Here is a 17,240-nt window from a genome sequence, read left to right as displayed (position 1 = left end):
TTTATTGCCGACTCATTCCAACCTGAAACACAGTCATGGTGAACTGAAGCGACGTTGACTTAAAAACAAACAACACAGGCAAGCTGGCACGATCTGGGGGACCCCGTGTACACACACACAGCTACACACAACAAACACACACACAACAAACACACACACAGCTACACACACAGCCAACTCTGTGTTTTTCGGAGATGCTTTGCCCACTTCTTTGGTGTTTACATAATCCCACAGAGTAAGGTTATTAAAGGTAGGCTGACAGTAATGTCATTAAGTCTTTGATATCTACATAATCCCACAGAGCAAGGTCATGAACAGTAAGATTTTTCCAGTGAATTCATATAAGGTTTTGTCCCTTATAAACATGTTGTGTAAGCTAATGAGCCCCTCTGAGAGTTGTTTAGCAACATACATTTACATTACATTTTACATTTAGTCATTTAGCAGACGCTCTTATCCAGAGCGACTTACAGTAAGTACAGGGACATTCCCCCGAGGCAAGTAGGGTGAAGTGCCTTGCCCAAGGACACAACGTCAATCGCACGGCCTGGAATCGAACCGGCAACCTTCTGATTACTAGCACGATTCCCTAACCGCTCAGCCACCTGACTCCCCGGAGTGACTGGGGACTATGCAGTTCAAGGGGGACTTATCAGGGAAGTAACAGGGACACACTAATGCAGGCCTCTTGAACTGCCGCACACTGCATTTGATGCAATATCGATATGAACGTGTTGTGTTTTTTCGATAATGCTCGGTAGGCATAATTTTGGCCTGTGCATCAGGGGAGAGAGAGAACTTGTCAACCACATATGAAATCTCGTTGAAAGGGAACATCAATTAAAGAGGTGGAGCTGAGGGGAAACATCATTCCTCTCATCCCTGCGACCAGGGTGGACGACCCTGAAATGAGATTGGAGAAGACTCTCCATAGAGGAGAACTAACCCACTCGAAGAGACACTCAGAAGCCTTGCTGATTGCACACACATAAACAAACACACACACACACACACACAACATCTGAGTAAACACACACATAAAAACATCCATAGACAATAACACACTGACACAAACACACACCAGCACACAAGGCGCACCAGCAGATGTGTTCTTTGTATCGATGCCTGTTGCTTACAAAGTAGGTTCCACTCTTCCACGGCCGCCTGCCTTTCAGTCTGAAGCTAAATGGAGGCCTTCATTACAAGGTCTGGCCATCGCCTCTGCCACGGCTGCAGACAGGCTGCTGAGTGGATACGCTTGAAATATTACGCGGGTGAATTTTCCTGTAGTTGGGCGCGGGCAGAACCGGAGAGCTGCATGGACTGGAAGTACTTTCAGTCGGGTGTAAAATGCGCCATCTCTCCACGGCTTAGCATTTTAGCAAAATCGTCGGGGTGTGGTTGGCGTGGTGAAAGTACACAGGTGGGGCTTGGAATAGACTAGAATGAATAGAAAATAATGGAATGGGATGGGGGGAGAGACAGAAGAGAGAGAGAGCGAATTTAATGGAGTAATAGTCCTAGCTGTTGAGATACAATATTGGACTAGATTCGACTGTCTCTCTTCCTTAGGTTAGCGTCGCCTTGTGGCCATTTTAAGTAGTCCTATGACATAATTGAGTGGCGACAAGGTCTATTACACCCAAGACGACAGTAAAAATGCTAGCTTCGCGTCTTTAATCAACGACAATGGAGATGATTTAACGAGTAGACGGTACATTTATGAAACAGAAAAACCCAATCTTCCCATTGTGCTGTCTTTGATTTTGTTTAGTTTTACATTTTCATAACCACAAATCGTACCGTAAAACAGTCTCCTTCATTCCTAACAACCTGTTCACAGGAATTCAAGAATGTAGCAACTTTATGAACAGTTCCACTTTACCGGCCTCAAGGGGGTATTAGTATAACTGTAAACGCCTTTGTTCGTGTAAAAATTCAACTGCACAAGATGCTTTTCTCTTTAAAACATTAAATTTTTGTAATTTAAATAATTCTACGATTCAATATTACGCTTTTGTTGAATATGTATTACTACAAGACTAAAAATGCAACCACCCTGTCAAAAACTCCCCTAACCCAGGACAGTGGTTCGCTCCCCCTAGCGGAGTTGCCCGCAGCTCCAACATCGCCTGTTCGTCTCAGACTGAAAGTTGGCTCATCTGGAACGTGGATCTCGCTTTAGACACATAATTTCTCTGATATCCTCTGAAGAGATGAGGCGGAAAGAAAAGAGACTGTTGCAGTTTGCGGGGCTGCTTATCGTTGCTCTTCTGTTCCTGCCCAACGTAGGTTTGTGGTCTTTGTACCGGGATCGGGTGTTTGAGAACTCGCCAGAGATAGTAGATGGACCGGGTGTCATCCCTCAAATAAAGGTAAAAAATCGACTCTGCACGGTCTTTCTGGCTTTCGTTGGTCTTTTACATACACATTTGTGCCTTACCAAGCACCGCTAGCCTATTGTGAGCAGTCCAAAACGTATGTGTTTTGCTGGGTGTCTCGTTTAAAAGAAACAGACTGTGTTATGTGGTTGACCGTTCTTCTGTCACTGTTAGCAAGTGTATTCGCCATATGACTTTCCAGATGGCTAGTCTCTAGTTATGTTAGCGCGCTGTCATTTTATTGCTCGGCAGCAGTATCTAGCGAGGTGTCTAGCTCGCTAACTTCATCGTCAAGCGCAGTCTATGCTCTCACTTAGCAAAATGGACATAACGACGACGTGACTGTTGCAGAATGTGGGAGGTTATAATAGCTACGCCGGTGTGGATATACTGGGCCACGTAGCAAACTCTACGGAACTACTGCAGGCAGCGTTATAACACTGACTTGACATCTGGAAGTTGGCAATATAGGCTACATTTAGTTGGTAAATCGTTGTTGACAACTAGAGCGATTTTTGGATGAACATATAAAGGGATTTTGTATCGCCGGCTGCGAGGTAGTCTAGCTGTTTGCGTGTCGCTTAGACTGCTAGCAAAGAGATTTGTGTCAGCTCCCAGCTTTATTCGGCTCTATTAATGAACACGATGTTGAAGGGGGGGGGGGTGTAACTGTTGCGGCGTCCCTTACTCTACGCGGAAGTCGTGATATTATTGACACAGAATTCCTGCGGACGTTATATTGATTGTTAATTAACGTTCTGTAAACACACACTCGCCCATGTTATCAAGAGTGCTGAGTCGATCACGTTAATACCTCTGGTCAGGTTTGGTAATATTTGTGTCCCTAAGGGGAAAATGAACTCGGACTCACAAGTATGTCACCAACCATTTCTTCAATCCAACATAATTTGAATTCGTACACTTTAGTTTACAATACAGGTGACTAGGTGCAATGGCCCTTGACTAATGTTTCATTCTTGCACACTCATATAATCAGGTCAAGTCTATCAGCCACTAGAGACCGTTGGACTACATAGCTGATAGCTGTGTCTGATAGCATATCACAAAGGCGATTAAAACACTCGGTGATATTCCATATCAACACATCCTCTATTACGTTATGTGCAGTCAGCCATAAACAGTCAATTTGAGACCACAGCAATTAAAACGACACTTAAACAGAGTCTGCTTTCCATAATTAACAGCCTAATAATAGGCACCCAATTAGACAGGCCTCCTGTGTATTGTGTCGATTTGCGAACGCGTTGGCCGACAGGCGAACAGTGACCCCAGGTCAACCCCCCGCAGCTACTGTGCACAGCCTGGTACAAACATCGCTGCCTCACCTGAAGAGATATTCGTCCGTCATCTCGTGAAATCTCACCGTTAAGGTTGAATAAGGACTTTCAGCTTCTGTTTTCCGAATCAAATCCGCTCCCGTGTGGTCTCCAGGGGGTAGGGGGGGGGGGGGGGGGTGACGGGAGAGGAACATGCTGCTGATGTTGAGCCGCGTGAACGATATTTGAGGGCCCCGGTAATCTCCAGCATGTACACGTGCATTAGGTGGTTGGGATTGGAATCGCTTCGGAGGAAACCCAGCGCATTCTGATTGGATTTACCTGCTTGGAAACTGTCTGAGAAGAATACCAATATATAGGGCCTATATATATCTATGTATTTTGTATATTTTTTTAAACATTTACATTTAGTCATTTAGCAGACACTCTTATCCAGAGCAACTTACAGTAAGTAACAGGGACATTCCCCCGAGGCAAGTAGGGTGAAGTGTCTTGCCCAAGGACACAGCGTCAGTTGGCATGGCCGGGAATCGAACTGGCAACCTTCGGATTACGTGCCCGATTCCCTAACCGCTCAGCCACCTGACTCCCTATATACATAAACATACAAGGTTTGAAACAGGGACACGGAGGGACGTTTAGCGACGTGGAAATGAAGGGTTTTGTTTTTAACCATTAAGCTCCAGAGATTAGAAAGATTGGAGGGAGAAAGTCAGACGTTTAAGGAGAACGGAGTCACTCATTAAAGTCTCACACGCCCCACATTATCGCCGGATTGGAGGGAGGGGAACACCTGGGGAGTGTCTGCGATGGAGGGATGAAAGAGGGGTTTGTTCAGAGGTTCACACTTTGTTGTGAAGCGTTTCCTCCTGTCGTTTCGCCAGACAAGGCCAACGTTCAACGCCGATTGGCTCTGGTGAAGACTGAGCGCGTGCAGAAGCCCGCTCTGCATTCCACTCAGGGAGGAAGTCCGTGCAGACTTGCTCCCCTCCTCCTCTAACTCTTCTTCCTCCTCCTCTTCCTCCTCCTCCCTCCCTCTCATCCTGCTCCCCTGCCTCTCCTCCTCCTATTCGCTGTCCTAGTAAACTACGTGTTGGAACTGTCGCCCGTTCCTGTGAGCGATGGATGATCTACTGTAAATTCATCCCATATTTAGAACCCCCCTGGTAAAGAAAAAGCACATTTGCGTTCATTTGACTTGCAGAGCATTCTGACCCCGAGATTACTTTCTGTTCTGCGGCGGCAGAGAAGGGGATTCCTACGTAAACACATTCTTCATTAGTGTGACACCAGCGCCCGGTGTTAGATGCTATGTGGTGGTATTTTATTTTATTTAAGGCTTTAACAAGGCCGCTATTTTTACCTCTCTGCCCAGTTATAATGTCCAGATCTGCCTGTCAGGAGACTCATTAAGACTTGAAGGGTGGAGGGGTGAGCAGAAGAGATTGGGGTGTTGAGGTGAAGAGTTGGAGGGGCGGTAGGTTTGGAGGGTGTGAAGGTGGGAGTTTAGGATGATGGGAGGGTACATTACATTGACATTTAGCAGACGCTCTTATCCAGAGCGACTTACAGTAAGTACAGGGACATTCCCCCCGAGGCAAGTAGGGTGAAGTGTCTTGCCCAAGGACACAACATAATTTTGCACGGCCGGAATCGAACCGGCAACCCTTCTGATTAATAGCCCGATTCCCTAACCGCACAGCCATCTGACCCCCTAGGGTATCAGGGTGTGAAGGTGGGAGTGTGGGAGGGTGGGAGGGCTGGGCTGGGGGTTCTCTGGATGCAGGCGGGATGGTGGGCGACTGAAGTGGTGTTTCCTCAGCCGTGTCTGTTGGTATCTTTGAAGTTTGAGGGTCTTGTTCGGCTCCTCTGAGTCACGCCTTTCCTGGCAGACGAGAGAGAGAGAGAGGTAGAGAGAGAGAGAGAGAGAGAGAACTGGCATTTCAGACTAACACAGCCATGTTCAGACTCACTGATTAAAAACACAACCTTATCTGATCGCTGTCAGTTGTTAAGTTTGTGTGTGTGAGAGAGAGAGAGAGAGAGAGAGAGAGTGTGTGAGAGACAGAAAGAGAGAGTGTGAGACAGAAACGGAGAGAGAGAGAGCTTGATTGGTTTTCTATATACTTAAGACATCTCCCTGGCCTTACAGCAGCAGAGATGGGGAGACAGCCAAGCAGTGCCCCCCCCCCTCACCCCCCCCCCCCCCCCCCCCCCCCCACACACACACACACAACCCCTCCCCATAGACAGCCTAATCCCACTGGAATCGTCGTAAGAGTCAGGCAGGACTGAAAAAAAACCCACAAGGAATAAAGAGCAGAGGAAGATGGTTTTGTGTGTGTCGGCGAGACGGTTCTCACATATTTTGGAGATCACAGGAGAGGGAGGCGCGTGGAGCGGAGCGCTTCTGACGAGGGATTTCAACCCCAGACTGGGCCACACTTCTGAACAGCTGTTTGAAGATTGAGACGCTGTCTTTGTCAGAATTGCTACATTTCGCGCTTCAGCAGAGCAAGGCTTCTGTTCCCTCTGTCTCTCTCTCTCTCGTCTCTCTCTCTCTCTCTCTCTCTCTCTCTCTCTCTCTCTCTCTCTCTCTCTGTGTGTCTGTCTCTCTCTCCCTCTGTCTCTCCCTCTTTAACTGTCGTTCTCTCCCTCTTATTTTAATGCTCTCTCCCTTGTTCTCTCCCGCTTTCACTTGCTCTTTCCCAGTGTCTCTCGCTCTCTGTAAGCTACTAGCTCCGTGGCTCTGCTAGCTGATAGCAGCAGACCCGCTCGACTCTCCCAACTGTCATTACACGCGTTCGTCCGTTAAGAGTTTTCACATCTCCAGACATGGTCCTCGGTGCCGCTGTAGACGGGGTTGGAACCCACATTCATCTCTCTCTCTCTCTCTCTCTCTCTCTCTCTCTCTCTCTCTCTCTCTCTCTCCCTCTCTCTCCCCTCCTCCCTCTCTCCTCCTCCCCTCCTTTTCCCTCTCCTCCAGTGGAGGCTGCAGAGGGGGGACTAACCGCCCATCAGACCCCAGACTGGGGACTCACTGTCTGGTCCTTACCCGGTGCCTCTGGGATGAAGGGATGGGGCGGAGAAGGAGAGAGGGACGGAGGAGAGAGAGAGGGAGGGAGGAATAGGGACGGAGGAGAGAGAGAGGGAGGAAGGGACAGGGAGAGGATACAAGAGTTTCGGAGGGAGGGATGGGGGAGAGAAGGAGAAGAGAGGGAGAGAGAGAGAGAGAGAGAGGAGAGAGAGAGAGAGAGAGAGAGAGAGAGAGAGAGAGAGAGGGTGAAGGGATAGGGAAGAGAAGGAGAGAGAGAGAGAAGGATGGGGATGAGCATGAGAAGGCAAGCAGGTATCATGGGATGGAACATGGAGTGAAATAACGAGTTTAGACAAAAGTTGCCCTACCTGTCTGTGTTCTGCTCCTCTCTCTCTCTCACCAACCGTCTCTGGAGGAGGGGATCCCTCTCTGAATTGCTCCTCCCAAGGTTTCTTCCATTTTTTTTCTCCTGAGAGTTTTTGGGGAGTTTTTCCTTGTCTTCCTTGAGGGTTTAGGTTGGTTGAGGGGCAGTTCTATGGGCATATGTGAAGCCCTCTGTGACATGCTTGCATGTAAAAAGGGCTATAAAAATAAATTTGATTTGATTACCCAGGGCCCTTTTCAAGATAGAGAGAGAGAGACACAGAGAGAGAGAGACACAGAGAGAGAGAGACACAGAGAGAGAGAGACACAGAGAGAGAGAGACAGAGAGAGAGACACGAGAGAGAGACACACAGAGAGAGAGAGACACAGAGAGAGAGATGTGATAGATGGAGGTCTAGTGGATGTATCCCAGCCTGCTTTGCTCCTCTTTAGTCATCACGGTGACTCATCATTGACTGTATGGGATTGACCAGTGATGGTGATTAACTAACCTGCCACCTGCCTGCCTGCCTGTCTGTCTGTCTTCCTGTCTGCCCGCCTGTTTGCCTGCCTGTCTGTCTGTCTGTCTGTCTGGTTGCAGTAGACATCCTGGTATCCGTGTGGATGGAGGATGGGGAGGATTGTGAAGGGCATTAAGCCCAGAGAGATGCTCCTTCCCTGGTGTTACGCAGAGAACATCTGTCCCCACTGTGCATGTCCACAGCCAGGCTGGAGGTCCCTTACCCCCTGGACGAGAGGGAGGGAGGGAGGGAGGGAGGGAGGGGAGGAGAGGGAGGGAGGGGAGGGAGGGAGGGAGGGAGGGAGGGAGGGAGGGAGGGAGGGAGGGAGGGAGGGGGGGGGATGGGATAGAGAGAGGGGGAGGGAGGGAGAGGGGAGGGAGGAGTCTATAACAACACATTTACATTTAGTCATTTAGCAGACGCTCTTATCCAGAGCGACTTACAGTAAGTACAGGGACATTCACCCGAGGCAAGTAGGGTGAAGTGTCTTGCCCAAGGACACAAACGTCAGTTGGCTTGACCGGGGAATCGAATTGGCAACCTTCGGATAACTAGCCCTATTCCCTCACCGCTCAGCCACCTGACTCCCACATGAAGACACACACTGCCTCCCCAGTCCCTGAGGATCTCTCTGTCCCCCCTCACAGCTCCCAGGTCAGCTGGTCAGAGTCAAGCTGCAGGAGGTGGACTGTGTGTTTGCAGGGGGGGGGGGAGGGGCTCTAAGACCCTGAGGGCGACAGGAGATGGGGCGGATTGGCTGGTTGCCAGGTAATAGCCACTGTGGATGTACTGAGAGAGCTGTGACATACTGTACTGTAGACGACTGTCTACAAGTGTGTGTGTGTGTGGGAGGGGTGTGTGCAAACTTCACCATCTCTCTTAATTGTTTTGTTCATTGAGCAGAGAGTTTAGCATTGCGTTTCTGTAAAAAACAGTTTCCCCCGCTTCAAAACCTGAACAGCTTAACTCGCTGTTGTTGAAAGTGTCATTTCCAGCAACAGATTTAAGGAACCAGAATGTTCATCCTTTCTTCTTCTTCTTCTTTGTCTTGCTGAATCGCTAAAAATCTTGATTTTTAATCAAACATCTGCTTACAACAGACAAACAAGCCGTTCAACAAAGACTGCAGATGGAGGGAGAGATGGAGGGAGAGATGGAGGGAGAGATGGAGGGAGAGATGGAGGGAGAGAAGAGAGAGACGGAGGGAGGGACGGAGGGAGAGATGGAGGGAGAGATGGAGGGAGAGAAGGAGAGAGAGACGGAGGGAGGGACGGAGGGAGGGAGGGACGGAGGGAGAGATGGAGGGAGAGACGGAGGGAGAGACGGACGGAGGGAGAGACGGAGGGAGAGACGGAGGGAGAGACGGAGAGAGAGAGACGGAGGGAGGGACGGAGGGAGGGACGGAGGGAGAGACGGAGGGAGAGAAGGAGAGAGAGAAGGAGAGAGAGACGGAGGGAGGGACGGAGGTAGAGACGGAGGGAGAGACGGAGGGAGAGACGGAGAGAGAGACAGCGGTGCACTTCAGGGAGAGAGAAGCAAATCTTAGCAGAGGCTGGAGGTGTGTGTGTGTGGTGTTGCTGTGTTGATGGGCATGCTGAGAGGAGTGGATCCCTGTGCCCCTCTAGATTGATCTGTCTGGGACCGACAGGCCGACAGACGCGTAATTACATCTCTGGAGAAACTTCAGATGCACTGATCCTATAGACCAGGGAGGGAGAGAGAGAGGGAGAGAGAGTGCTCATCAGACCTGGTCTCTCTTTCCAGTAGGTGCTATGGTAACGGCAGTATTGACCCAAGGCACTCTGCGGCTTGTCTTCCTAGAGAGAGCGAGAGAGAGAGGAGGTCCAGCTTCTGCCCCCCCCCCCTCCATGTATTAGCCCCTCCCTCTTTTCCGAAAGAAGACGACCCCAGAACCTCCTCCCAGATCCCTCTCTGGGACAACATCTCATCCTGGTCCATACCTCCCTCCTCTCTCTCTCTCTCTCTCTCTCTCTCTTACTCTCTCTCTCTCTCTCTCTCTTACTCTCTCTCTCTCTCTCTCTCTCTCTCTCTCTCAATGTCTGTCTGCCTCTCTCTCACACACACACAGGAAAGGTGGACCGCTGAAAGTTCCACTCTTGTGTCTTGATCGACACAGAGAGAAGCACTTGGAGCAAGGCTGTGTGTGTGACAGTGTGTCTTTCACGCACACGCACACACACGTAACCTTCCGTGCTGTGTTGCTGATGTAAGACAGCCGGCTTGTGATTCCGGGAAGAGATGATTATTTGTGCTCAACTTCCAGCGTCCACTGTTAGGTCCACTGTGTTTTATTGGCCTGTTAAGATGTATATAACTACTGCCAAAGCAAATGGCAAACATCTCTCTTTCTCTGTTTCTCTCTCACTCACTAACATATGCACAATAACACTAACACTCTTACTAATACACACACACACTCACAAACACACACACTCATGCGCGCACACAGTCTAACACACACACACATTTAGGGTGGGGTCAGATGGCTGAGCGGTGAGGGAATCGGGCTAGTAATCTGAAGGTTTCCAGTTCAATTCCCGGCCCTGCCAAATTACGTTGTGTCATTGGGCAAGGCACTTCACCCTACTTGCCTCGGGGGGAATGTCCCTGTACTTACTGTAAGTCTCTCTGGATAAGAGCGTCTGCTAAATGACCAAATCATATAAATGTAAATGTAAAGCAAATGAGTTGAGACTGCTAGCCCAGGGTTGTGTGCAGGGTGGACATACAGACAGCCTCGGTCAGGCCTCTACCTCCAAGCAGCACAGCATCTGATCAAGGACCCGCCACAACTAGGCCAACCGAAACCAGCGAACACTGTGTGAGTGATTGGGTGTGTTCTGTGTGACCTGGAAGGGACCACAGAGCTGTAATCTGGGTGCGTGGGAGATTAGGGCGGGTTGAGGTTAGATTGCCAGCACTCAGGCACGGCTTCATCTGCTAATCCATACATTTACACACTCGCACACTTGCACACGCACACTCACACGGACTTTTGACATCGAGAGAGAGACAACGAGAGAGAGAGAGAGAGAGAGAGAGAGGGGGGGGGGGAGAGGGAGAGGGAGAGGGAGAGAGAGAGAGAGAGAGACTGCCTGTTCATCTCTGTGTTGTTTTAGCCTCCGGTCCTCAAATGTTATTTGTTGCTTGTTGCAAATTACATACCTCCCCTTCTAGTCTGTTCTCTCATCACAGTGCGTGGGCACACACACACACACACACATATATATATATATATGTATACACACGCACACACACACATGCACACACACACACTCAGACCCACGTCGCCACACACATTACACAAGCACACAATTAGCTACTCGTAGCCGTCAAATGGGAATCCATTAGCAGGGTACATTAAGGTTGATTAGGGAACACTCTTCCAGGTGAAATAGCTCTCGCGTCTGCTTTCAGACCTGTTTGTCTCTGATTGGCCGTGCCTCACTTAAAACACATAGCGGGCTCTCGGCGAATGAGTTGACAGCAGCCCACCGGGGCGCTTCTGAGCGCGTGCGAAGCGACAGCCAGCTATTAGTCTGTTTGTGGTGTGCGCTGAATGCTGATTGGGCGGAACGGAGACTGACGAGATGTGAGGAAAAGCGACGACTCGGGCCTGTCATCCCCCTGAAGGTGGAGTGTGTGTGTGTAACAGTGTGTGTGTGTAACTGTGTGTGTGTGTACAGTGTGTGTGTGTGTGGTGTGTGTGTGAGTGTAACAGTGTGTGTGTGAACAGTTGTGTGTGTGTGTTGTGGGTTCAGAGGTTCCGTTAAGCGAAGTGGTCCGATAATGGGAGAAGGCAGAGGGGTCAGTCTGGTAATGGGATACACACACACACGCACACACACACATCCTCTCTCCAGTACCTAGGTAGTTAGTAGTGTAAGATTCTGTCAGACATCATTATCTCTCCACAGCACGGCCTGTTCGTACACACACACATCTGATGAGATGGTATTGCGGTTTATAGGCGCTGAATCTGATTTCTTTTGTGACAGCTCGTTTGGAAAAGTACTAGAACGGCAGTTTCAGAGTTCAGTGTGAGATGAGAGATCTGGAGCATTCTGTCAGACGGCTGAAAAATCTGTTCTTTCTCTGTCAAGTATCTCTCCTCCTCTCATCTCTGTATGTCCCCCTCCCGCTCCTTCTCTCTCCCCCGCCTCTCTCTGTCACTTCCCCTTATCCACCTCCACACTCTCTCCCCCCCCTCTCTCCCCTCTCTCTCCCCCCTCTCTCTCTCCCCCCTCTCTCCCTCTCTCTCTTCCCTCTCTGCCTCTCTCTCTTTTCCTCTCCCCCCCTTTCTCTCTCCCTCTCTTTCCCTCTCTCTCCCTCTCTCTCCCTCCCCCTCTCTCCCTCTCTCTCTTCCCCTCTCTCTCCCTCTCTCTCCCCCTTTCTCTCCTCTCTCTCCCTCCCTCCTCCTCCTCTCTGTGTACTTATCTGTGTGTGTGTGTGTGTGTGTGTTCAGTCACAGAAGACCTTGCTGTTGTGTGCTAACCTCTAGCCAGTGTGTTTATCGTTGCTAGGGTCAACTCAGCCCTATGTGGGTTGATGCATCAGTAGTTTGATACATGGCCTCCATTAAGTTTACAATATGTTGTGTGTGTCTCTGTGTGTGTGTGTGTGTGTGTGTGTGTGTGTGTGTGTGTCTCTGTGTGTGTGTGTGTGTGTGTGTGTGTGTGTGTGCGTGCACCTTGTCATACCGCAAGGTGATTGACTCTGCACCTGCCCCCTCAAACACACACACGTCCACACACTGTTTTTGCCCTCTACTACAATATTCTACTTTCCTGAAAGAGATTCTTCTGGTATCTTCAGCTTGTCTGTCTCCGTTTTTGCCACTTCTCTCAGTCTCTCTCTCTTTCTCTCTCTCTCTCTCTCTCTCTCTCTCTCTCTCTCTCTCTCTCTCTCTCTCTCTTTCTCTCTCTCTCTCTCTCTCTCTCTCCACTCTCTCTCTCCCTCTTTCTATCTTTCTCTCTCCCTATCCTCCTTTCTCACGTTCTCCCTCTCTCTCTTCTCTTTCTCTCCCTCTTTCTATCTCTCTGTCATATCAGTTAACGCCTAGATTAATTATTCATAGAATTCTGTGCAATTAGATGTGCCATTTGCAGGAACAATGTTGACTCTAATTGCATCTTCCATTGAGCTAATTATTTGTCTATTGTGTTGGAATCTTTTCATTCCTGATGTATGTTCTCATCGTGTTACCTCAGCCACACACTCCGTGTCCTCCCTGCCTTTGTGCTCAGGGGAGGAAATATGTGTGTGTATGAATGTACTTACTCGTGTGTGTGCGCATGTCTGTGTGTGTTGTGCACAGTATGTGTGTGTGTACAGTATGTGTGTGTGTGTGTGTGTACAGCGTGTGTGTGTGTGTGTGTACAGTGTGTGTGTACAGTGTGTGTGTGTGTGTACAGCGTGTGTGTACAGTGTGCGTGTGTGTGTGTACAGTGTGTGTGTGTGTGTGTGTATACAGTGTGTGTGTGTGTGTGTGTACAGTATGTGTGTGTGTGTGTGTGTACAGCGTGTGTGTGTGTGTGTGTACAGTGTGTGTGTACAGTGTGTGTGGTGTGTGTACAGCGTGTGTGTACAGTGTGCGTGTGTGTGTGTACAGTGTGTGTGTGTGTGTGTGTATACAGTGTGTGTGTGTGTGTACAGCGTGTGTGTGTGTGTACAGCGTGTGTGTGTGTGTACAGCGTGTGTGTGTGGTGAGCTTCCCCCACACTGTGTGGAGCATGTGGTGAAGGTGTTATACTGTGAATGTCTGCGGCTGTTAGCATCCCAGCTCCCGTCATTCAGTCTGAGAGATTCTAAATCTCACACACACACACACACACACTCATACATACATGCACACAGGGAGTTCCTCAGAAGTCCCAGACTAACCCAGGGGAAAGGTTCATCTGTTCAGCATTCTAATTAGAACATTAAGACATTATTATGTGTGTGTGTGTGCTTCAGGGAGTAAACAGGTTGGCCCCGGTGGATCGAGATGGAGTGCGGAGGAAAGATTGGCACGACTACGAAGCAATCAAAAGAGACGCAGCTCGCTCTGGTAGGCCCAGCCCACAGGAAGTCCCACCCACCCACTTCCTCCCCTCACATCCTGAGGTTCCAGAGCATGACCATGCAACAAGAGACGAGAAATGTGCAACGAAAATGAATTAAGTTTGAAATAACCCTCATTAGATGCAAACCATGCTCTAGTAATTTGTGTAGCAACACTGCAGGGAAATCATAAAAAGATTTTGTTTTAGGAAAAAGAAAATATATATAAATTGTATGATTTTATTTTGGAACAGGACTGATTATAGGACTAAACTTTGCTTTGATTGAACCCATTTTTCCTTCAGTAAAAATAGAGGGCGGCGTGTCTTTCCTAGTAGCAGAAAGAATCGATTCTCAGAATGAAGTTCTGGATATAATTAGCCAGACAAACACGGGCGCTGCAGAACAGCATTCTCTCAGCCCAAGGCGGTTCATGTTTATGGGGACATAATATATATTTTTTCTAAACTGTATGAGAGAGATTATAAACCAGAAAATTGCCTATTAAAGCCATGGTTGGGACTCTGCCTGTGTATATTTGTGTGTGTGTGAGTGTGTGCACTCATGTTTGGGTATATGGATGTGTTGACACAGACCTGTGTGTGTGTGTGTGTGTGTAGGGAACGGGGAGCAGGGCAAGGCGTTCCCTCTGACAGACGCTGACCGCGTGGACCATGCGTATAGAGAGAACGGCTTCAACATCTACGTCAGTGACAGGATCTCCCTCAACAGGTCCCTGGCAGATATACGCCACCCCAAGTGAGTGTGAGAGTCTGTGGGTCTGGTCTGGTCAGAGCCCCACAGGTCTCTCTATGTCTCTCTCTCTATGTCTCTCTCTCTATGTCTCTCGCTCTCTCTCTCTGTCTCTCTCTCTCTGTCTCTCTCTCTCTCTGTTGTCTCTGTCTCTCTCTCCCTCTCCTTGATGGAGGAGAGCAGAGGGCAGGGTCTTGTCTCTGACACCTGTCGCAAACACGTCGGCTCCTCGTCACTTGGCCCAATCACACGGGAACACCTGCGACTACACAGCCAACCACACGGGAACACCTGCGACCACACAGCCAATCACTGGCCCCGTTTGGCCCTGGGGCCCGGCACCGCCTGCTGACAGGCAGGTTGTCATGGCGAGGGGCCGGACTGATATCAGATCTTGACACTTTCAATTTGGCCCCATTGTCGCGGCGACAGGGCTCCTGGGGGAGGTGGTAAGAAGAACACTGAATGCTGGGTCTCTCTCTCTCTCTCTCTCTCTCTCTCTGTCTCTCTCCCTCTCTCTCACTCTCTCGCTGTCTGACTCTCTCTCTCTCTCTTTCTGTCCCCATCTCTGTCCCTCTCCCTCTCTCTTTCTCCTTCTTTCATTGTCTCTCTCTTCCAGACCCCCCCTTCCCCTTTCTCGGTTCTAAACGAGATTCGTGGAGCTCTGCTTCTGCCCAGCCTGTATGTCCCCCCAGGTCCTAAGTGACCTAGCATTACCTCCTTCTGTGAGGAGTCATCCAGACCCAGTCTGGATCAGTCCCTGACTCATCCAGTACTAGACTCATCCGGTACCAGTCCTATCCGGAACCACACTCTGCACGTGTGGGGGCCTGATAACAGTGTGTGTGTGTGTGTGTGTCTGTGCACGTGTGTGTGTGCGCGCGCACGTGAGTGTGTGTCCAGGAATACCAAGTGATGGTCGTCAGGCCAGGTCTCAAGGAGTGACAGCTCTTTGGCCAAAATCCCTCAGGTTTGCATGTCTAATCAGCACACACGCGCGCGCACACACACACGCATACACGCAGGATTGGGTAACGACCGACCAGTCAGAGAGCGGGAAGTGATCCCTGTCCTATCAGCCGGGAGCAGATCAGTCATGTGTTCTGCTTGTGTCTGTTGTTGGAGTGAACGCTCAGGTTGAGATAGTAAACATGAGGTGTGTGTTCCACCAGCGTAGTGAAACCAGCTGACGTGACCAGCTTTGAGCGCCGTGCTAATTAGCAGGCCTGGAAGCATGGGGCGGAATAATCCGGCAACACATACTAGTACTTCTACTGTCTCAGGCTAAACACTTCCACCTGTGTGTGTGTGTGTTTGCAGTCTCTATAAACCTGTTGCTATGTTCGCTCTCAACAATCATTTGGTGTGTGTGCGTCCTGTGTGTGTGTGTGCGTCCTGTGTGTGTGTGTGTGTGTGTGTGTACGTAGCTGCAAACAGAAGCTGTACTCGGAGCAGCTCCCCAACACCAGCATCATCATCCCGTTCCACAACGAGGGCTGGTCGTCTCTGCTGAGGACCGTGCACAGCGTGCTCAAACCGTTCCCCCCCCGAGCTCATCGCCGAGGTCATCCTGGTGGACGACTTCAGCGATAAAGGTACACACACACACGCGGGGGGGGGTGGGGGCGGTGGGTGGGGAGGTGAGGGGGGGTGTTGAGTCTCCTGGTTTTCGATATCCTGTGTGATGTGTAATTTCCTCGCTCAGATTTTCGCCCCGGAATATTAAATAATTCACCATGGCTAGAGTTTAGGAATATTAATCTAATCTTTGTTGCAGTAAAGTGGGACATCTTCATCTTGGTGTGTGTGCGTGTGTGTGTGCTTCAGTACTAAAGAACAGTGGAGCCATAGGTCCTTTCCTGTCAAACTTTTAAAGGGTAGGATTATCACTGTGCAAAGACCTCCTCAACAGACACACCACACGCACATATACACACACATTTATACACACACACATACCGTATATATACACACTCAAATCAAATCAAAATGTATTTGTATAGCCCTTTTTACAAGCCATGTCCCAGAGGGCTTCACATACGCCCATTTACAGAGTGTACACATGAGTGTGTACACATTCAAGCCTCATGTAAACACACACACTCAGGCATGCACACTCACACGTACACACGTACACACACACTCAGACATGCACACTCACACGTCCACACATACACACACACTTATGTATGCACACAGGCTGAGTCAAACACGCGCACAAATATTTATGCGCACACACACACAAACACACTGCCGCACACACACACACATGCACACACACTGCCGCACACACACACACATGCACACACACTGCCGCACACTCACACACATGCACACACACACACATGCACACACACACACATGCACACACACTGCTCCGCACACTCACACACATGCACACACACACACATGCACACGACACACACATGCACACACACTGCCGCACACTCACACACATGCACACACACACACATGCACACACACTGCCGCACACACACACACATGCACACACACTGCCGCACACACACACACACACAAACACACTGCCGCACACACACACACATGCACACACACTGCCGCACACACACACACATGCACACACACACACACACATGCACACACACTGCCGCACACACACACACATGCACACACACTGCCGCACACACACACTGCTGCAGTACTGACAGAGGAGGCATGTTCCATCTCTGTTCATATTCAATCCCCCTGCCTCCAAGCAGCTAGGTCTGCTAATGCTAATATCCTGTGATTAATGATATTCCAGTCAGCACAGTTACCCCCCCCCCCCCCCCCCCCCTCCCCC

The 17,240-nt window shown here is 49.7% G+C and overlaps 1 protein-coding gene across 1 annotated transcript; it reads left to right on the top strand.

The window, feature by feature from the left end:
* Positions 1-2,184: 2,184 nt before the first annotated feature.
* On the top strand, positions 2,185-16,014 carry galnt10 (UDP-N-acetyl-alpha-D-galactosamine:polypeptide N-acetylgalactosaminyltransferase 10 (GalNAc-T10); the record flags this gene model as incomplete). The annotated part of the gene is given in 5 exon segments (XM_067231972.1): positions 2,185-2,375; positions 13,580-13,673; positions 14,287-14,425; positions 15,847-15,952; positions 15,954-16,014. Coding segments are annotated over 5 exon segments (559 nt in total), but the record flags the coding sequence as incomplete, so codon positions are not given.
* Between the last annotated feature and the right edge of the window lie 1,226 nt (positions 16,015-17,240).

The sequence above is a fragment of the Osmerus mordax genome, unplaced genomic scaffold, assembly GCF_038355195.1.
Source record: "Osmerus mordax isolate fOsmMor3 unplaced genomic scaffold, fOsmMor3.pri Scaffold_111, whole genome shotgun sequence".
NCBI classification, from domain to species: domain Eukaryota; kingdom Metazoa; phylum Chordata; class Actinopteri; order Osmeriformes; family Osmeridae; genus Osmerus; species Osmerus mordax.
The sequence above is the reverse complement of the archived record's forward strand: the minus strand, read 5'-3'. Positions and strand labels throughout refer to the sequence as shown.